Source organism: Cyanistes caeruleus, chromosome 2 (genome assembly GCF_971803275.1).
Source record: "Cyanistes caeruleus chromosome 2, bCyaCae1.hap1.1, whole genome shotgun sequence".
In the NCBI taxonomy this organism is placed as follows: domain Eukaryota; kingdom Metazoa; phylum Chordata; class Aves; order Passeriformes; family Paridae; genus Cyanistes; species Cyanistes caeruleus.
In genome coordinates, this window is record NC_141702.1 from 81,775,711 (window position 1) to 81,798,690 (window position 22,980).

The following is a 22,980-nucleotide window of genomic DNA, read 5'->3' on the forward strand; positions in this document are numbered from 1 at the left end:
TTATTTCATGTTAGGTACTTTCTGATTTAAGTCATGCCTATTCACCAAAAAGTAATTTTTTTTTTTTCTGCAAGTGCGTGAGATTAGTATATCACTACCTCTGTTGTTGCTGATACCATTCTGCTTCAAGTGAACCAAGGAAAAGTTTGTTGCACATTCTGGTAACCAATTATTCCATGCAACACCCAGGCAGTGAAAACTTCAGAGAGCTTGCCACAAGCATGTAAATATTATTTAATACTTAGATGTCAGTGTTCAGGTTCCAAAGATCTCCGCAGAACTTAATTGGGAAGCCTAAACAATAAATATGTTTTCAGATTCATTTTAATAGCGTGGAGTATTTTCTTAGTACTGTGGAAGTGTTTTGCTTAGTGTGAGCAATTTTTTTTTTGTTTCCTGATCTTGGTAATATTTTTCGACATTTGTTTTTCTAGTGTGATCTGTGAAAAGGGAAGATGTAGAGGCCTGAGAGGCACACAGAAGATACCTAAGGGAGTCTCATAGTATCTGGATAAATAATGAAATAAAGTTTTCAAAATCATCTTCCTTGAACATCTCTTTCTTTTTTGAAGTCTAAAGTTAGAAATGGTTATAGAAAGGATTGTGTTTATATGGGAAAAATAACTGATAGCCATAGCATATTAGTTCCTCCTGATAAATAGTACTGCTGAACCTCTACTTCAGTGAAACTTTTTGGTATGTTTTGCTCACCTAGGAGAGATTGACACTGGAAGTAATTGATAATTCAGTCTACACTAATTTGATGCTTAGGTTTGCAGGTTTTTCTCTTCCCTTGGGATTCTTACCTTTCCTAAATAATGTGTTGGATTTAAAATTTGTTTTAAAGACTGTGTACTTATCCTACCTCTTCAGCTTTATTTTCAGTGGAAATGCTGAGAGGCTCAAATAAGTATTGTCAAATTTTTAGCTTTCTCTAGAAATTTCACACAACCTGCATTAAATGAGCTTCTATAAGGTAAAAAAGGAGTAGCATTTAGCATCTGAGAAATTCCAGGTTACCGTCATCTGTTGTCACTGCTTCCAGTACCAGTTTTAGCATCTGCTGAGAGTACTTGCTGTAGGTCTACACCTTTTCTGTGTATCCATATCTTTGTAGTGATTCACATTTTTGCTCCCCTGGCTTTAATTTTGTCTTCTGTCCTCTATAAGGTACTTTTTGTCTCTGCTTATTTCTTTGCTAACTATAGGCTCTACTATTGCCTACCCTGTTTGGTATTTTTTCCATCCCAGCCATCAGTCCAGCCTCTATGTTCAGGGTCCCTTCAACTCCATTTAGAGTTTTTAAAAAATTAATAGATGGTTATATGCTCTCATTAAAATTAGTTGATTTATTTTTGTTGTTGTTGTTGACCTTTCATAATATTCCTGTGTAGCAGAAAGTAGTGTAGAGGCAAACATTTTGTCTGTGTAACCATCATACATACTGTGTTCTAACTGGTCCTCCATGACTGACCCAGTTTGCACTTTTCACAGACTTCATGTTTTACAGACATTAATAAAATTGAAAATTTGAAAGAGGTGTTTAGAGAGAATTTCTGGAATAACTGAATTTGATTTAAGACCGCTTTGATATGGAGGGAATTCAGACCCTTGGAATAACGGGAGCTTAATGTATATTTTATTTAAGGATGTTAAAGTATTGTTACAAAATCCACTGACTCAGTATGTGAAGTGTTACATAGTAGATTAAGCATAAAAATGTTTTTACCAATCCAGTAGTTCAGCACTATTACAGATATCTTAGAAGTATTCCTGTTACCTTGTAGTTTATTCTAGCAATGGGCATTCTTTGACTACAGGTAAATAAGAACTAGAGTTCCAGGCTTTTGGGACTCTAGGTCATGCTCTCTCCATCCCAAGCCCTGTGTTCTCACCTTTACTTATGTGTTGGGAACTGAGTGTTCCCTGTATAGCTGTCTGAGTCTGCTCACTGAGGGAATCTAAAGTATTCACTAAGTGAATCTAGTAAAGTATTTCCTGGAGTGGATTGAGGGATTTAGGGAATTTTACATTTATTAGTTTTGCCTCTATGAATTGATTTGACTTGTATGACTGCTAGGTCTGATGCTGGAAGCAGTAGAGATCTGCAAGGCAGCCCACAAGTTGTAGCAGAGTAAAGAGTGTGCAACTAAAGCCTAAGTCTCTTGTCCCTGATTACACAAAGCATGCTCCTTATACTTAAGCAGAAATTTCTGTTTCTGAAAGTTAATGTAGAATTGCTTTAAAACTTCATAAGTTAGGCTCAGCTCAAAGCTGGTTTCTAATCTTCTTTTTCACAATGCTTCTTGTTTAGTGCTCTATATTGTTTCTATACAGAAATGTAACTGAGTACTGGACTATAGCTTACTGTCACATAGAAAATAATTCGACATTCTGTTCACGTGACTGATACTTGACTGTGGTAATTATCTACCAAATTACTTGCCATCGATGTTAGAGTTGTTTATTCTCATACTTCCGGGATTTACTGGAATTAATTTTTATATAGAGATCTGACACTTTATGCAATTTTGATTTCTTGGTAAGAACTCACATGAAGTGCTTGGGTAATATTGAAGCATTGCTGATTTCTGTGAAGAGTTAAGTCTTTGTTAATTGATGCTACTTTTGATTATGGTGTTTAATGACATTTCTCTTCTGGAAAATTTGCTAATAATTGAAATCTCTTGGTTTTATTTTCTTCACAGCTACTCATTAAATATCAGAATTTGTCCCAGAAAATCAAATGTGAATAGTAGCAACTTCTCTATTTAAGGAAAAAGTTAGATGATTGTATGAAACAAAGGAAGTAGCTGTTTTAATATCCCTACTACTAAGACTATTGGACTTTTAATGGCATGTCTAAGTTGCCACATATTTGTCAACAGTCTTCTTCCAATTTTATGTGTATCTAAGGTGCACAGAGTTGCACTTCATTATAGATTGCTGATGCTTAGCCACAAAATCCAGTGTTGGAATTTGGCTGGAAATTTCTCTAGTTGTGTTTTGCCTTTCTAGTTGAAATTCTGTTCACATAGTCTTAAGCTATCTCTAGGCCAGTGGTGTCCATTGTTTTTGACTTGAAGACAAAGTGAAAATTAAAAGCAGAAGGAAGCTCACCTTGAACGCAATCTGTGTGGAGCCCAGGGTGTGTCACTGTCACATGGCTGTGTACCGCCTTCCACTTGAGTGGCAGGTCTTGCATGTCACTGAGTCCTCGGTGGCACAGAAGTAGCACTGTCAGCTTCTGTGCCTTCAGTGCTGTCAGGCAGAAGTGTGAAAAAAGGGATCACTTGGCAGTCTGCTCTGATCAACTCTGTGATCCAAGCTGGAGATTCAGGGTGCCATAGTTAGTAAGGGCTTTTAGCTTTTGCTTTGTGGGGTTTTTTTCTTCTTTTGGGATGTCCTGGGGAGGAGTAGCACTAGCAGAGCAAGCCAGAGCAAAGCTGTTTTTTTGATGCAGTGAATCAGAAGAAAAGAAAGAATCTTTGGCTGAGAATTCAGCTGTATTTTTGTAACTCTATCATATCCAGGTTTTTAAAGGTATATTCTATTTTTGCGGCTGATAAACTTGTCTTCATTACATTTGAGGATTTAGGGTATTGGTCTGGAATTTCAGACCCATAAGCAGCTTGATCTGAGCGAGGTGCTCAGCTGCCTGAAAATCAAAAGTCCTGAGAATGTTTTTTTCAAGTAGGCAAACTAAGGTACAAATTAAATGTTTTCTGAATATTTCAGATTTACTGCCATGTTACACAGCTCATCTGTGCAGTATTTTCAGCATATTTCCTATGCATCCTCTCTGTCAGAGATACTGCATATTGCATGCATCTGTCTGAATCCTAGGAAGAAAACAAGGATACTCTGTCTTAGGAGATCACCTTCCACCTTCATCCTCTCAAAAGGCATGCTATTAAAAGCTTCAGTCAAAAATTACTCTTATGGTTCTACAAATTATCTTTCTGTTTAGAAAGGCATGCACGTTTTCATAGCACGGTTACGAGAAACTAGAACTTACAGCCTCAAAGGCTGCAGATTGGGCTCTATTGGCCCGAAAGTATTTGTAGGGGAGAATGTAACACTCTCTTTATTACTAGGATCAGTCAAGATCTGGCTCTCATCGCACGGGAAATCAACGATGTAGCAGGAGAGATAGATTCAGTGACTTCATCAGGCACTGCCCCCAGTACCACAGTAAGCACTGCTGCCACCACCCCTGGCTCTGCCATAGACACTAGAGAAGAGGTAGGAGATCTTCATGGAGAAATGCATAAGGTTCTTCCTTTTCTTTATTTCTTTTGCTTTTAGCATTTTGCATAGCCTTTTTAGTTACTTCCACTCAACCCATATGCATGATCTCTACATTGCTTTTTTTGATTTGAAGTTCCTTTGCATTTCAGCAAGCAACCCAAAAGTTATTTTGTGAACACAGCTTGTCAAAAGGATGCATACTATCTGTCTGTCTCTTTTTTTCCACGAAACATAGGACAAGATAGTTATTTGTTTCCCTCTTTTCTGTAGCCTTAGATACTGTTGGATGGTATCTAAGTGCATTTAAAGATACTAGTGTGTATGCACAACTAAATGTATACATTTAACTCTTTGCTTAGCTATTAAAAACAAAAAAGTCCCTCTTTTCACAGGTGACATAAACTTTCATCTTCTGATCACTGAAATACTTAGGTACCATCAGTTAACTTTAGATTTTCTTTCTTAGTAACATTGTCAAAAACTGCCTTGAAATAAGTTTGCTTTATGCTTCTAATAATTCTTATTTTCTTTGCCTACCTCTGGATGTGTTGTTCTATAAATATATTGACTAACGTGTTCTAGTAACCATCACAGGTCTAATGCTGGTAAACATATTAATCTGAATTTAAATCATCATTTTCTACCATGTTACAATTCACCATAATACTGTGTTGTAAATGTTTAATGCATTTTTTTCTTCATAATATTCTTTTCAAAATGTGTTTTATTCATTTTTGTGTGCATAAATTTTGGTTCATACACTAGCTTACTGTTGTTAGTTTAATACTGTCTTTTTCTGTGGAAAAAAAGATATAAACAGCAATAAGAAATCTGTGAGCTGGGTACTTAGAAAAATTATAAATGCACTCACATAGATTTTGGGTTTAATTTTCATAGACTGTAGCTAAACTTCAAAGAAGTAAAATGCTTTTTTTCTCAGATCCAATTACATCACTCCAAATTTTTTTATTACTAAATAATTATTCTTCAAAAAAATACGGTGCATTGTGTACATACTGCAGGTGGCAGTACCTCCTTTAGGTAATATAGGTCTTTCTGTAGCACTATGACTAATTTGGAAAAAACCTCTAAATCTCGGAGTACTCTTCTTAATTCCACAGATATGTTCCATTAATCAAAGGAATAAATTATTCAGTACCAGTTTATAGGTAGCTATTATGTTACTTTCCCATAAGCAAAATTTCAGTGGGTTATTCTAAGTTTTCATGTATGTCTAATATTTAAAAAAAAAAACAAATCTTGTTCATTTGTACAAGATATTCTTACATAAGAGATGCATCATTTTATATTATAAAAGACAACAGAATGATTGTTATTTGATGGGCATCTTATAAACTGTTTCAGGAGAAAAAACCCCAGTAATCTGATTTTTGGATGTATCCCGTAGATTTCATGAACTTCATTTTTCTTTTATCCTGCAGTTGGTGGACCGAGTATTTGATGAAAGTCTCAATTTTAGAAAAATCCCTCCAATAGTGCATGCGAAACCCCCGGAAGGGAATGGTCGGCCTAGTGATGCCAGACCTCAGCTGACAGAGGCTCTCGATCCCCCAACAATTACCCGCAGAAGGACTTGGAGCAGAGATGAAGTGAGCACACAACAGGATTCTCTCTAAGAATGTGTCAAGTTTAAGCTTTTACAATGATCTCCCCACTTAATATTCTAGACAATATCCTTTCTCTAACTCTAGCAGGTGGCATTAATATTGGGAAAAATTATGTATTATTTAATTGGCAAAATGTTCAAATATCATTATATATGATACTAATTAAAACATAAGTAAGATTTTTTTCATAGTTAAAGATACCAAAATATATGGACTTCTTACTATTAAACTAATAATATCCTTTTTTATTAAAAACTTATTGCAGGTTATGGGGGACAGTTTGCTGTTGTCCTCAGTCTTCCAGTTTTCTCGCAAGATAAGACAATCCATAGACAAAACAGCTGGCAAAATCAGGTGGGTTGTTAAATTGCTGTTATTGCTGAAAATGTCTGTTCCCATCAACATTCCCAGCAGTAAAAAAGATATGTATGATAGTCACAGAGGAAATGTACATAGTATAAACTTGTCTTTTAAAAAAGCACTGTTACCTATGGCATTTTTAGCATTCAGAAGGATTTGGAATGAATACTTTTTCCATTTACTTCTGTTTATGCCACTTTATATGAAGAGGAATATCAGGGAAGTTTACATGGACAGAACATTCAGCAGAGGAGCTGTTCCAACATATGCAATACTGTGCAAAATCTACACAACCTCTGTGCAACCTCTGTCCCTTCCTTAAAAGATGAAGTGTTGTTGAACATTGTAACATTCATTGTAAAATTGGGCCCTGTAGGTTTTCCAAGTTGTTGCAGGGATTTTGCATTTTAGGAAGAAAAAACAAATGGGACAGAGGAGAACTGTTTCAGTAAATGCTTCAGAAGAACAGCTTGCTCTGGAGACAATGTGATCCCTATTGACTTCTAAAACAACAGATGTAGCCACCTGTCCTTTTTAATGGAAAATTCCTGCTTAAATAGTTAGATTTCTTCATAAGATGTCATAGTAGCTAAGAGAAAGTGTAGACATGCCAAAAATGGTAGCATGTTGCTCTACTGATACTGCTCATTTAACTGGAATATGTGAGTGTACAACCAGTTGGCGACCACTTTGGTTGACGAGAATAAAAGAAAATTCTTAATACAAAGTTCAGGATTGTATATTTCATATGTTCTTTTTCATGTCTCCGTGCAGTTAATAACTTAAAAATGGAGAACATTAAAAGTAAGGAAGTCTTTTGGCTGAACTTCATGCATAATTTTCTGAGTGTGAGACAATATTAGGTCTGTAATTGATTGGTCTTTTTAAGAAGTGTCAGATACTGGAATATTAGTTGAGTGACAGATGAAACAACAAAACTTTATGTCAGTATAGGGTGATGTAACCAGTAAAAGCAGCAAAATGCTAACATAGCTGAAGATTGTATTCTCTTTTTTGGTATGAGAATACCAAAAAAGATTTGATCATAGAAAGCAAGACGAAAAAGAATAATCTATATGAATTGATTATAACTGTAGGTTAACTGCTATTTCTAGTCCTGCTATTTCTAGTAGGAAGAGTATCACCAAGTGAAGAATCAATCCTTTAGAAGCCTGTAACTCATTTTTATTATCCTATTCTAAGGATTTTTCTGTGTTGTTTTTACTGGTAATTAACAGGTAACGTTAAATTCAAGTCTTACACATTTCTGATTAATTTGTTGATCTTAAAAGGCAAGTCAGCTACTAATGAATGTAATGATAATGTGATAATGTATGATACAAATACTTGTATTTATACATACTTATTTCATATTTTATACATACTTAAAGAAAGGGGAATTGTTTTTTCTATAAAAATGCAGTAAACTTCCATTAATAAGGAACTATTTAGCATATTTCCCAGGGCTGCATTCAAAACTTTCTTTTCCTCAGAATGGGTTAGAGTACCATGTTGTTCATAATTTCATTAATATTTTGAACCAGAAAAACAGCACTAGTTTTAACATTTTTTTTGGGAGTATATAAGGCAGCTAGTACCTATTACAGATCTTTATGTTAACTTTGTTTTGAAATGCATGAGTTCAGCCAACTGGTATGCTGCTATTCCTCTTTCTGGAATTAAGCCAGTTAAAATTTCTGCCCAGCCCTTGTGGCCCTTCTCTGACTCATTCCAACAGGTCCATATCCTTCTTACCTTGTGAACTCCAGGGCTGGATGCAGCACTGCAGGTGGGGTCTCACCAAAGCAGAGTGGAGGGGCAGAATCCACTCCCTTGCCCTGCTGGCCACTCTATTTGATGCAGCTTAGGATAGAATTGGGTTTTTGGGCTGTGACTGCACATTGCTGGGTCATGTCCAGCCTCTCATTCACCAGCAGCCCCAGCCCCTTCTCTCCAGGGCTGCTCTCCATCCATTCTCTACCTAGCCTGTGTTTGTGCTTTTACATGTTATAATGAGTTTACAGGAGTTTTCAGAGATAGCCAAGGGAAAAGATAAGTAGGTTTTGTGGTGAGATCAGTTTTATCAATGCTTTGCAATGTGAGTGCATTGCCATTGGCTTGTCTCACGTTGGCAGGCAGAGCTTCTTCAGTCAGGCAAGATCTTGTCAAAGCAATCACAGAAGCGGAGGTACTGCCTACTGGTCTCTGCTCTTTGCTGTGCATCCTGCAAAGTGCACCCAAAGAAAAATGGGGATTGAGCACAATCAAGCAGGGTTTGCCTCAGAAAGTAGGGAAAAGCAAGAGAAGAAGGCAACAGGCATTTATAAATATATTCTTTTAACTTGAAAAGTATGCTTAGTAAGAAGAAGAGCAAAAAAGAGAGAGATGATGTCCCCCAGGAAACTAAAAATAGCTAAATGAAGTGTTCAGAAAGATGAAGAAAGAAAGGAAATAGGTTTCCTTGGTTTATAGTAAAAACAAATTGGCCGTCCACTTTTTAGTTTAAATGATAACAGTTTCAAAATTTCTAATTAATGTTTTCATTTTGTTCCGTTCTTTTTTAATAAAGTGACCAATGAAATGAGAATCTTTTAAATTTTAAAAGAGAAGTAAGAACATTAGCTCTAAAAATACCACATACAGAAGCAAAGGCACTAATCGCATACATCAGGATAGAATTATTTTAACATAACATGGCAAGAAGGTAAATGAAAAATCACACAATATCACAATAGCTTTTTTTTTTATTTGCTAGTGCTGTTTACTGCTAAATAAAGCCTTATTTTCTATGTTTCTGCTGATTTGCAAGCTGATAGAAATGCTATTATATTAAAGCATAGCTGCATAAGATTGTCTGTATACTGAATCAAATATTTCCAGAAGTTGCTTTTTTTAAAAATTATGATCCCTTAAAGGACTTCATTGTCTCTGCTTTATTTTTTTCTTTTTTTTTTTTTTTTAATGTGTATTTGAACTCCTCAATGACAAGCAATTTTCCATTGTATTTGAAATTTCTGGTGTCCAGGTTGCATGGCTTTGCAAGCTTTTTCACTCCCTTCCGGAACATAAGAAAAATTAGCCAGACTTCTGATGATGAATGTTTTTAAAAGATGATGACTCTAATTAAGGCCATAACATGTTTCATGCTTTCTTCACTGCAGTTCTGATTACTTTTAATTTATTTATTCCTTACCCAAGAAAATGTATGTATTAATGTTTACTCCTTGTATGCTTTGTATGTGAATACACCCAAGTCTGGCAGAAGTGGTCACTTGCCTCCATCCCATGACATTATATCATCAAAGCAGCACTTCCTCACAGTGAAACCTCTGACATAAATACATTCCAAAGCAGCAGGGGTGAAGACCTCAAATACAGAAGAGTTAAAGCAGCTTCTGGATGAGACATCTATGTACTGATAAAATAAGTCAGGGCACATATTTTGCAAAATTAGATATTCTTGACAGAATAATAATGGAGAATGAAATTCCCCATGGGATATACATAACTGAAGAAAGGTGAACAGAAATGGTGTACTCAAGCTCACAGCTTTCTTCCAAATCTTAGTCTTTGTGACATTCACTGTATCATGAACTTCCAACTTTAAAATTAATTCCTCAGAGACCTAGTTACAGTTATAGCTCCTTTTAAATATACTGCTCTTTGACCATTATTTGAAATTGTGTGGTTTGTTTGCTTAGCAGTTTTATTGCAACTATTTTTTAACTTTTAACTCTGAAATACCAATAAGAGAACGATTGAATTTGGACTCCTCTGTATCTTCACAGACCTTAAACATGTGCACATTGCTTTTTTTTTTTCCCCCTTTTCCATTTGTGTCAATGGAGAAAGTTTAAATTACGTTTATTATATGTCAGTGAAAACAAAAATTTTATCAAGTATGGAAGCAAAACATAAAAAATGGGAATCTCCCAGTATGCTTTGGGGTTTTACAATTAGAAGTGACTTCTTTAAGCATTCAATATGAGTGATACTCATACTGCTAGAACATACAGATATATATGTAAAATGTACATATATGTACATATGGAGACTTCCAATGAAAACTTTTTCTAGGAAATGCATTTTTTAAATTTCCTGAAGTGTTTCATTTTTTATTAATATGTAAAAGTTTAATTCCTTTATCTTATGTTTTGCTATTATTGTAAAATGCAGAATTAATGGGGAACTTTCTCACTACAGTAAAATAGCTGGCTTTAAAAAAAATGTGTCAGTGCTGGAGGAAAGAACCAGCTGTGTCTGTATATACACCATAAACAAGTATTTCTCTACAGAACTACCATTTTAATGTCAATGATAATGATTTTACTGAAAGCCTGTATGCTTCCCTGGAAATTTAAACTGTATGGTTAGATTCTGTCAGGTTTCAGTATTTTATATTTTATTTTCATTAAGTACTCCTTAAGCTGTTTTCTCCTATCATGTTATTTAATATTTCAGTTTATTTTGTGAAAATAAAATAGAAATAGAAATCAAATAGAAACAGAATTTTTTTTCTATTTTAAACATGCTGTTGGATTCCTTTCTTCTAGAATATTATTTAAGGACAAAGACAGAAATTGGGAAGAAATCGAAAACAAGTTACGAGCTGAAAGTGAAGTTCCCATTGTGAAAACATCAAGCATGGTATGAATAGTTACCTTTTCTGGGACTATTATGCTGCTTATCTCATGGCTATGTAATCAGTAGAGCAATGTGTCATTTGCAGTGACATAAGGGCAAAAATCTTTAAAAGCCCTTATTTAGACACTAAGTGTGTTTCAAGAATAAACCTAATCTTCAATAATTATTAAGACTTACTATCTCATTAAGAAACAAGTAATTGTTCAGTGGAAATTTTCAGATAAAGAATGCAGTAAAAGGGATTCAAAGTATACATAGACCATCAGTATGTTTGTTTAACAAAAGGTAACAATCATTAGTTTGAATGTTAGATTGCTTTAGAATGAACTTGTTTCACAATCTAAAAACTACTTTACCTACAAATCATTAATACTTAATATTTAATACTTAACACTATTAATACTGATTATTAATACTTAGAGAAATCGTGTTTTAATGCACGTGATGAAAATAATCCATATTATACATATTTTATCTATTGTGATAAAAGGACTTCTGAGTGAAAATCCTGTTTTGTCTGGAGGTGGTAACACTGCCCACTAGAACTCCAGCTGTTTTATGTAATAGTCTAATTACATAAATCAGCTATGGTTTGTGGCCTAATTCAGGCCATTTCAAGACCAGACAGTGTGACAGTGTGAGGGGACAGACCATACATTATGTCTCAGTACACTTCTCTGCTTCTGAACACAGAGCATAGGGTTTGAAAAACATCCTCATGAGACAGCAGGCAGAGCCGATCTGCATTATCCGTCTGCAGACCGCGCTGTTAAAAAATATCTGTTTACAGAGGCAGGATTTTTTTGTGGGAGAGAAAACTGCTCAAATGTGAATACATTTCCTCTGGCATTGAACAGGCTAGAACTTCTCTGTTAGCTGATCATCAGTTAATAAACTCCTCCAGATTGATTTTTCCTGGAAGTATAAAAGATTTGGCCTGTAATTTCTGCAGAATGATGTATTTATCAAGCGCAATCTTCAGTATGATAAATTGATATTATAATTTAATAGATTTGCTGTTAGTTTTTGCTAAGATTTTCAAAAATTTAATTAAGCAAGTTCATCATGGAAGGTTTTAATTTTATAAATATCATAATGTAAGGAGTTTCTCTTACCTCTGTCCAGAATAAGATCCAAATTTAGTATTTTATATTCTAAATACCTTAAATATGGGGGTTTAAGGCACTCTTTAAAAAAGAAAAAGGTTAGTTGTATATTTATGCCTAAGTTCACCATTTTACTGAATTTTTTTCAGTCTATTAAACCATCTCACACTACATCTAAGTTTATGGGTTGTTCAGGGGTTTTTTCTATTCACTGATTTTCAAGTTTCAGTTTTGTTTTCAGAGAAATGTGTTGTTCAAATGCAGTGCCTTTTTTTACCACAGAACACTGAAACTTAAGAGAGGACAGTTCTAAGTGAAGTTTGTTTTGTCCTTGGAACATTTATGTCCAGCTCAGGCATGAAGTCTGCTTAAAGATAATGACTTTGTAAAGATAATCAATCTCTTTGCCACCCATGAAAATCACACTACTTGGTACAAAACAGCTTTCTGAAATGGATTAATGGTTTTCTGAAATCAGTGCCTTTAAAAATTCTCAGCTGTAGCTGTCACTGACAGCTCTTCTCAGCAGCTGGTTTAACAGTATTCTTCCGTGTAGAATCCTTCAATTGTAGGATTTACATATTTGTACTAATATAAATATGCTAATTCTGTAACCAGGGAAATTACTCAAGGAAGTAGTCATAGCACCAAGCCTGCCAGAGTTCAAGAACCCTTTGGAAAATGCTCTCAGGCACATTCTTGGGGCGTCCTGTGGAGGGCCAGGAGTTTGACTTGATGATCCTTGTGGGTCCCTTCCAGCTCAGGATATTCTGTGATCCTACAGCTTAGTATGTGCTACATTTAACGATTGCTATGTTTAAGAGTGCATTGCTGTTGCTCTGGCTGTGACTGTGCTAGCAAGCAGTGCAACACAGTGAAGAAAAATCTGTAAGGCAGAGGAGTGTTGAGGCCCCAGCACTGGGATGCTGTGCAGGGGCTCATGGGCACAGGGCCAATGGGTACAGACAGAACCCTGATGCAGTCATCTCCCTGTCTGACTCACATCTCTACAACCTTATAAATTACTCTGTTCCATTGAATACTGAGTTCATCCTGTAACTTCCCTTTCAAGGTCTGCTGTTACTTTGCCTAATCTCTGCAGAGCTGTGGTGTCTGTAGGTCTGTGCTTGAGCAGAGGTGGCACAGGCAGATGAGCAAGGGTCAGAATGAGGTCATGGGGATGTTAGCAGGCGCATGCAGAGGTGCAGAGGGCTCTGGGTTTCTGAGTGGGACGTGGCTCTCCAGCCTCCAGCACTGCCACCCATGGCTGGGCCACCACCAGCAGGGATGTTCTTGATGCCAGGAGGGACAGTCCAAATAGCATAATGCAATTGGACAGGATTGGGAGCGAGATTGTTAATTTCTGAGAGGTAGTTTAAATCTCTTTTTCCATACTGGAAATACCCTTTATTTTTCCATCATGGCCTTAAGCTGGGATAGAGAAGATTCAGATTAGATATTAGAAAACTATTTTTCACTGTTAGAGTGGTCAGGTACTGGAACAGATTGCCCAGGGGGGTGGTGGAGTCGCCATCCCTGGAGGTGTTTATGAGGCATCTGTATCAGGCACTGGGTGATGGTTTAGTGGTGTAAGAGTTACAGTGGCCGTGCTGGGTGGATAGCTGGACTTGAAGCTTAAGTATTTCTTCCAGTGTCTTCCAATTCTATGATAATGACACGTGGTTGTTTCTTTTCTAGGAAATATCATCAATCTTACAGGAACTGAAACGAGTTGAGAAGCAGCTGCAAGGTACAGATCTTTTTTCACTTTTCTGTGGTTGCTTGCTTCAGTCTTTTTAATAGACATCTCTATGTGTGTATATATAACCTGAAACAAAGTTACTGTGATTTACTGAAATATATTCTCAGTATCAGTTACATACATTATTATCATATAAACTGCTGATACACTTGATAAAAAAACACGGCTTTTTTTTTAAAAGCAGAAGAGTGATCATATATTTTTATATGGGATTAGTGGTCCATGCTTATCATCACTATGTTAATTATAATTTTCCTATATTTTTTATTTTTAGTATTCAAATTATAGTCCAAGAGCAAATAATTTTTTCTAAAGAATGTTTCGGGAGTCATTAACCACCTTTAGAGACAAATTAATGAGTGTTAGTACAATTCTGGAAATAAAAAAAAGAGCAGTTCTGTTAAATGTGACAAATATGTTAATAGTATAATAAATTGAAATGGTACTAGGTACTTCAGTTAGCCCTCACTGTGTGGATAAATGACTGCTCTTTTATACAAATTTTATTCAATCACAGAATCAGAAAGTATGGCTCTTTTCTGGGGGTGGGATGGAACAAAGCATAATATAATGGTAACATCAGGGGGGAAAGCCACTTGAATTAAAACCATTGTTCAGTCGCTATAACCTAATTGTAGATGGTTTATCATCTCTGTTTCCTGTCCACACATCAGTTTGTGTTTAGTTTGTGCAGTTTCATTTCATCTAAAGTTTTAATATATGTAACTGCTTTTAAATAAATGTATCAGTTTACATTGATGTTGGATACATAATTTCTTTGTCATGGGCAGCATACATAAAAACTTATCTGTCATCATAAAAATGAAAGTGTGAGATAAGGATTTCCATATTTTTATAGTAACAGAAAATTGTATTTTTTATGGCTTCTTCTCTGTCCTTCTCATCTCTTCTTGACTGCTTAGCAATTAATGCCATGATTGACCCTGACGGTACCCTGGATGCTCTGAGCAACTTGGGATTTGCTAGCCCCATCTTACCAGCTCAGCCGAAGCCGAAGTCCAGCCCTGTTTCCCAGGGCCCTCGCCCACCAGCGCAGCCAAACTGCCAGCCCGAGGCTCGGGCTGCACGTCCTGCCACCGGCCCTGTGGCAGCTGAATTGGAAAATGCTGAATCCGAGGCAGATTTCAGCATACATTTCAATAGGTTTAACCCAGATGGGGAAGAAGAAGATGCCACCCTTCGTGAGTGACATCTCAGTGTTTGATACAAAAACCTTTCATGTGGAATGTTTAGAAATCAAAACTTATAATGTTTGTTTTTATAATTATAAAAAAAAAAGGCTTGGTCAAGCAGCTGTTGTTTTATTAAACAGTTTTCTTTAATTGTGATGCTTTGATTGTCACACAAATTGTTTTCAAATCATAAAGATATGCATAGATACCAGTGTAGGAAAGCAGATTGTGGCAGGTTTGCCCTTTGTGGTTGTGTGCTTTGCAAAAGAGTTATTATATCAGCAGTTTTCCCTTAATAGATTTATTTCTTTTTTAAAAGCCATGCAAGCAGTCTAACATTTACTGAAAGCCCCAAATCTCTTTGCCAAGCTGCTCTGATGAACAGACTTCCTCCTCTAAAGCTTGTACAGAACTGTTGGACAGTTACGTTTGATTCTGAATTAGATGATTTATATAGGAAGCACTATCTTTGACTACAATGACACATTACTGCAAAAGTAAGATAGATTTCAGAAAGCATTCATTCTCATGTACTGGAAAATCTCAAACAGTTCTGTGGTTTATGTAACTTTGTTACTGCGTAAATTGTCTTGGGGTTTACAAATAATTTCACGTATTATGTTTGCACTAAGGTTTGCTGGGAGTGGTAGGTGAACATACCGATATTGTTAAACAGCAAGCAGTGTTTTGGTGTACATAGAAAACTGATAATGCTGTCCTTGTATTATCATTACAGTGTTTTGATCCACTTCCTGAAAAGATTATTCGGCACTTTTTGATCTTCAAAAGTCTTTTTGATGTTAATGAAAGTAGAAGTATTTCATATCTCATTTATGTCCAAATCTTTGTTGACACTAACTAGGAAACAAATTTGAGCATATAGCAATGTGGGACATACTAAACCATATTGAGGCAAATGGGCTCTCACCAATCCAAATGCAGCGTAAGCTTACAGAAGAAATTACTGTTTATTTGGAATGATCATGAGATGTAAAATTTTCTTTAGGGAACTTGGAAATAGAGTTGTCATGATTTGCTTGATTGATAGATGCACTCCCAAGCAAATGATTTTATTTGCTTCTGTATATTTTCCTGTAGTCTTGCTAGTAATGCTGTCCCTGTCTTACATATTTAAAAAGGATTCTAGACGACTGCTAACATGGACATTTTGCTTATACCACTGAAAAGCAAGTCTATTTAAAGTTTCCTATATAAGCCTATTTTCTTTATCAGTTGTCCCAGTAACTTAACATTTGGAAATAATAAAAAAAATTAAAGTAAATTACTTTGTATTTCCAGAACACTGTAATTTGGAGGAATGTTTTTTCTGTTAAATGTAACTAATAGACTGGAATTTTCTTATGTTTGCATCACTCTCTATATATTAAGGTTAAAGATACAGTTTTGCAGCTTTTATGAAATGGTCTTTAATATTTCAGCAATAATTCTATATGAGATTTGTTTTTAAAAAACCTACTTTCTGTACGCTTTTGAATTGTACAGGCTTTCAGAAATCAGTAGAAGTTGGACCAGTTAATAAAGATGCAAAAACTTTTTTTGTAGAGATGTAAAAACAAAACCACTAATCTGTTGTATAATGGATTTCATATTTTCTTTAAAAAAATTTAAAAGCAAACAGTCTTTATGTATGACTCAATATGCTCTACTCCAGCTAACTGTGGGATCCTGAATGACACTCGTTTACAGAGGCTACAGGAAAAATTTTTGAAGGTGCAGAAGGGCAAAAATAAATGGAAACTAGAGCTAGGTGTGGAAAACTGAGTGTACCAAACCATCACCATAATTCCTTCTTTTGTTTAATGCTTGGGAACATAATTTTTCTGCAGATTCAAGTGGAAGGTAGGAAACGGCTAGGAAGGATTAAAGGTGCAGGCTCTTCATACGAGATTCTGTTTGTGTTATTTCAGGCGTTTTTACCTTTATGTTGTGAAATAAGCATTTTGCATTACTATGTTATTATTTTGTATGGACATGTTCTCTTTATTTATTTTTGTTACATTTATTATGTATGTTATTTTGTTATATGCATTTACAACTCCATTTTTAAATAAAGTGTTTCTGGAACTTTACAAATGTGTGAATATATAATTGAGAGCTGGGAAGTTCACACAATCTTTCTGCAGACTAACTTGCTTTTACTGAGATAGGAAATTACATTTTTTCATAAATATCTTCTCTCTAAGAAAAAGTTCTGTTATTGCCATCACTGCATCATTTTATTCTGTGCTGACAGTATTAGCTTGTTTTCCCGTATTCAGGTTTTTTCCCACACTTCAGTTGATTCTGTGTGCAAAGCTAGAGGCAAAAATAATCCAGTATGCTAGTCACCAAACAGTGTCTCTGTTTCCCTTTGTAGAATGAAAGTTAGTTTTAATGAACCTGCCAGCTGCAACAGTAGATGGTTATCAGACTGCTTTCCCTCTGCTTCACATATAGGAAAACTTAACTGAACATGCTGATTTGGCTCCAGACTGGTGCCTTTTTTCCTTCTGTCCCAGGTTTGACTCTATGCATGCATTTCCTGCAAGATAGTAAATTACCTTTTCTTAGCTGGCTTCATGCAAGAACAAAACCTTGAATTTAGAAAAACTCCAAGAATTTCTTCCCAGGTTGACAGCATTTCAGTGTTGCTGAGCTTTACTGTGACTCAGCATCAGCCACTCTGATCTTGCTTCTGTGTATGTATTTTTCCTTTATATCCCAGCCTGCTGGCATTAAGACAGTGCTAATGGCACACAGTAACACTCATTAGCACTCAGCTCTGCAGGGGCAGGGGATATGCCAGTTTAGGACAGTCAAAATGGTGAGAAAGTTACAAGGCTTTCCAGTTGCACAGGATTTCTTCATATCCCCAGCTTCAATATCTGCTACCATTTCCTCACTTGTTGCCAACATCTGTCTGTCTTTGCAGAGGATAGAGGAATGCACTTCTGGGCTTGTATTCTCATGTGCAGACTCCCTGATGTTTAAGCAAAAGTGTAACTCTTCCCAAACAGATTTTTATAAGACCACTCTACTTGGAGCCAAGGTTATGCAGGGTTGTTATTCAGAAGTATTTAGGAAATCCAGCCAGATGGCATCATGCATGTGCTCCCTTTAGACACCACCAAGTGGTGCTGACACACCAAGACACAGGGAAAGCAAAATTCTAGCCTTTTCTGATCAGTACCGATGGCTCCAACTGGTACAGCAATTTCAGAAGAGAATGCTGCATCATACCAAAAACTGACTTCCAGGCTTTTTGGAAGGCTTTTGTAATTTGAACTGGGAAGATTTTAAGCATAGGAAACATGTACAGTTACTGCTCTGGCTTGCAGACATGAAAAGCAAGGGTTCCTTCATGCAGGAATGCGTGAAGTGTCGATGACATGGTGCATAGAGTAAAATGAGGCTACTCACTGCCTGCCAAGGAGATTTTATACCACCAAGTCTTCTGTATCTGAAGAGAATTACAAAGAAGAAACGTGGCTGCTCACCATACAGGTTACTTAGCTTCATCTTGGTGAATAATCAGAGTTTTTAAAGTGTAAGAATGCCACCTCTGACTTCAAATAGAGCTGAATCTGTAAATGCTGACAGGGTTACAATCCTGGTAGTTCAGCCATGATTGCCAAATATTAAATACATCCGACAATGTCTCTCTTGGCAATATTGTCAAAGGACAGCTGCCTAATGCTAAAGAGCATTTCCAGCTGCACTAGCTCAGTAATCTTGTAAAAACAATTTATGTTTTCATCTTGGTAAGCCTTAGCTTTAGCCAGTGCTGTTCCTGCTAGTGACAGCCAACAGAGCACTGGTTGGGGAACAAGGCATTTCCTTTCCAGATTCTTTTCTCACTAGTCACATATCGGGGGAGGAAAAATGCATTTAGCAAACAAGTGGGATAATGCATCCCTGAAAACACTTTAAAGCAGGATAAGAGAACTGGAAGCTTGCTGTCAAAGACCTTTATGTGTTCCAATGAGAGCACAGTTAACAGTGAAAATTAAAACCAGTGCTCATCTTATCTTGCTGGCAGCTTCACGAGCAGTTACTATTTTTTGAGACAGTTCTTGCCTCATGTCTGGGGAGAGCTCTTAAAAGGAGAGGGTGTTAGAAAATGCACTCTCTGGGGAGGCTGTATTAAAACAAGTGTTTGTAGTTATTGCATACCGTTAGGGCAGTATAGGGAAACATTTTCAAGTAATACTTGCCAAAAATATTCAAACACTAAGGCCTAGGGGTGGAGTGAGGGGATATAGAGATTTGTTCATTTCAGGGGTAGACCCTACATTTCCACTTACCAATTACCATGTCCTTGCAAAGTTTACTGCTCTTGTCTATCAGTTCCTTAGGACTAGCACTTGTAGATCTATTTCTAAAGATGAATACATGAGTTCGTGAGGCTTTCTGCTACTATGGAATAGCTAAAATTATTAAATTGTATCTAAAGGTTTGTCTATTTTTTTATTTTATTTTTTTAATAAAAAACAGCTTAGAAGCAGAATTAATTATCTTTGAACCAAACTGTGATCTTGAGAGAAAATGTTATTATTTAATTAATTAATGTTTGAAACAAATATGGGCAACATGAGATTCTGTATGGAGACATGGACTTGTATGAAGCCAAGCACAAAGAACAAAAATTATATAAAAACTTAAAAAAGTTACCAGGTGACTTCACATTTCATTTTCAGCATCACTTCTGGAGTCATGTGATTTATAAGTTGAGAAGAATTCATAGAGGAAAGAAACCAGATGTGGGAGTTGTGGTTTGGGTTATCCATGACTGATTTTGTTGAGAGATGAGGGAAATGACTGCAGATAATTCAGGAGGTTTTAAAATTATTTAGAAAATACCTTAATAAAATTATTGAAGAAAATGTCATAAATGGTATTTTCCAGTATAGAAACTGACTCATGAATGATCAGGCAGGATACCATATTCTCAGCAGACATTACTGGATTAGGATACTCAGTGAAGTGCAGAAAGTTAAGCAAAAGTATATAAAGAGCTTTTGAAAAAAATCAAATGACAGAGATGAGCAAAAGTGAAGGGGAGTGGAGAGGGAACACAGTGTCCCCAGCCATGGCAGTAGGTGTGACAGAACCATGCAGCTGGTTCAAGGAAGCTTTAGCACAGAGAACTGTAAGATGCAGGAGGCACATAAGAATTTGCCTGCAAGAATGGTACTTCCAGAGTCAATAAGAAGCTGTCCAGGAAAACATTTTTCCTGTTCCAAGGTGTGCCTCAGGTGGAAAAGGGACTACAGCCCCTCTGCTCCTTGGCAGGAGCTGGCAGCTGGAAGTACATGGGAGTTACTGCATGCATCAGTAATCACGTAATTTTCCACTCTGCAGAATAGCTGGAGTTTTCAAATAAACTGACTGAACCAATAGACAGTGCTTTCCATACAATGGAATAAAACCCTCCGAGCAAATTCATATTCCCCAGTGCAGTTTATGTTTTCCTGAAATAATTTTTGGACTTCACAGACAAAATTTCAGTAACTGACCAAAGATGCAGGTATATAATATTGTAGTATCATTACCTGCACACTTGGGAACTCAAATGCTAACAAAAAAAATTGCTGCACAATCATGTTCATTCTTTGTTTTCATACATGGAAACCAGGCTCCTCATGTGATTGCTGCTGTCAGTATAATGGGCAGCTGAGCAGATGGTTGTTTAGAAAAATCCACTTTTTAAAATTCAACTTATGCAGTGTTCTGAACACCTAATAAGTTGCTTTCTTCCCATCACAAAAGGTAAAAGTGTTGCTTTAGTAATTTCTTGAGCTGATTTTCTAAGTGTACAAGCCCCTCAAATTTAGATCCTCTTCAACACCTTTGCAGATTTAAAAATGCTGGGTTATATTGAAAGTCACATCTGAGGCTTCACTGAAGTTATTACTCTAGGGGCAGCAGAAGTTCAAATACAAAATTGAAAACACAGCTTAGTGGCTTATCTCAGCCGTAATGTGAGCCCTAGGCGTACAGACCTTTGGAGCCATGTTTCTAACTGCATGAGCAGGGTTTGCTCTTTGGTGCAAGCAACGTTTGTTGCTTGTAGTTTTGAAAATGTATTTTTAGGCTTCCAAGCTGTCTGAGAATCTATATTCCTAACTTTGGCCAATTTACGTATTTTATCAGAGAATCATAGGATAACAGAATGGCTTGGGTTGGGAGGGACCTTAAAGATCTTCTGGTTTCAATGGGCAAGGAATCTGCTACCAGACCAGTTTGCTCAAAGCCCCATCCAACCTGACTATGAACACTTCCAGGGGTAGGGCATTCGCAATTTCTCTCTGCAATTTGTTACAGTACATCACCACCCTCACAGTAAAGATGTTTTTCCTGTTTAATCTAAAACTACTCTCTTCAGGTTGAAGCTACTTCCCCTTGTCCTATCACTATATGTCCTTGTAAAAAGTCTTTCTCCATCTTTCTTGCAGGCTCACTTTAGGTACTGAAAGGCTGCAATTAGGTTACTCTTCTCCAGGGTGAACAATCCCAGTTCTCTTAGCCTTTCCTTGTAGGAGAGTAAAAAGCATTTTCAAAGTTAAAAGTGACATGAATAAAGAGATCCATAATTTCCCTTTTAATGATGAAATTATTTGCTTTGGAATTTACATGGATTTTATGTCACTGGAAGAAAACTGTCAATTAAATTATGCACTTATCCCTTAATGCTCCAGCAGTGAATTACAGGTTAAGCAGAGCTGGTCTCCATGAAGTCAGTGGAAAGGTTCATGCAGCCAAAGTTTTGTACTTGTTTCATTTTGGTTTTCACTTGTATTCAGTTATGTAAAATTCAGAAAAGCTGTCCCCAGCACAAGTATTTTTAAATGAATTGGTTATAAGCTTTAGCCTGACATTGCAAAAGCAATGATTTTAAAATTAGTAGGGAAAAATTAATCCTGACTGACATAAATTATTTCTTTTAATAGATATTTAAATTTCTCCAGATGAGGAAACACACTGGAATTTGTCTTACTCTTTAAAATGCAGTGAGTGAAAAAGTGGCAGGCATAGGATAGTAGGAAAAAAAATCCATAGAATAATAGGTATGATTAAAAGCATATCTGAATAGAATTCCTAATTAAGAATTTTCTCCAGGGAGACACAGTGAAAAGCTTGACACTAAATGAGTTTTGGAGACTCACTGCATGAACTGGTCTTAGCAGTTTCTGGAGCCTCCCAGATGGCAGTGCTGAGGACTAGCACAGATAATTTTACAAACATCAATATTGCTTTCAGGCTTTCACTGCAGTATTGAAGCCAAAGAAACAGTAACAATATTTTGCCTTCCAGTGGTGCTTTTCTTCTGAAATCTTTCAAGCACTTCACAAGCATTCATTCTGTTATGAAATTTCTATGAGGAAATATTTCATCCTGGTCTTACAGATGGGAAAAAGGACTCAGAAAAATCTTTTTTTCTCCCTACAAAGTGCTGAGACAAGGCTCTGCCATCACCGAAATCTCAGTAAGTGACAACACACAGTCTGGTGCTAATAATAACTAATAACTAATAATGCACCACTTGATCTGACAGTGCCCATATTTAATATCAAAGTTATCCCCAACTTTTGAGTCACTGTGACAGAGCCAGAGACCTGTGCCAGAGACCTGTGTCTTTCCAGCCAGGTCAGTTTCGCTCACTTCTCTTTCCCCAGTGCACCTTGCTGGCATCTTTGGAGCTACTGAGATGTGGATACTTATCCCAGCAAGCTGCATTAGCTGGTCTTGACAGCCTCCCCAGCAGCTGGTTGCAGCAGGAGACTAAATTAGAATTTTTGGATTCTTTCTCTTCTTTCTGTTAACTATGGAGCTGTCGCACACATAACCCTCAGTACTGTGCATATCTCAGAATTTCCATATCTCCTGAAAATTCCTTTTTTCGGGTTAATCCCTGTTTCTTTACAACACTGGCTGCAATGATGTGTTACCAGTTTTATTTGAATTAATATGGTCTGCCTATGCTTGAGATGTTCTAATTCTCCATGCAAATTATCTTGGTTTATGTGCATATGCTT

At 36.4% G+C, this 22,980-nt stretch overlaps 1 protein-coding gene across 50 annotated transcripts in view; it reads left to right on the forward strand.

Annotated features, from left to right (window-relative positions):
* CEP170 (centrosomal protein 170) overlaps nt 1-17,038 on the forward strand; it is a 95,990-nt gene extending 78,952 nt beyond the window's left edge. For 18 of the 50 annotated variants that reach the window (XM_086878181.1, XM_086878194.1, XM_086878189.1 and 15 more), the window contains 6 exons: nt 4,098-4,275; nt 5,694-5,861; nt 6,145-6,233; nt 10,793-10,886; nt 13,688-13,739; nt 14,675-17,038. In XM_086878181.1, coding sequence (XP_086734307.1) covers nt 4,098-4,275; nt 5,694-5,861; nt 6,145-6,233; nt 10,793-10,886; nt 13,688-13,739; nt 14,675-14,961 — 868 coding nt within the window. In that variant the 3' untranslated portion in view covers nt 14,962-17,038. Of the gene's footprint in view, nt 1-434; nt 542-4,097; nt 4,276-5,693; nt 5,862-6,144; nt 6,234-10,792; nt 10,887-13,687; nt 13,740-14,674 lie in introns of those variants that run through there. The other 32 variants (XM_086878193.1, XM_086878187.1, XM_086878197.1 and 29 more) reach the window with 6 other exon arrangements.
* The last annotated feature ends 5,942 nt before the right edge of the window (nt 17,039-22,980 follow it).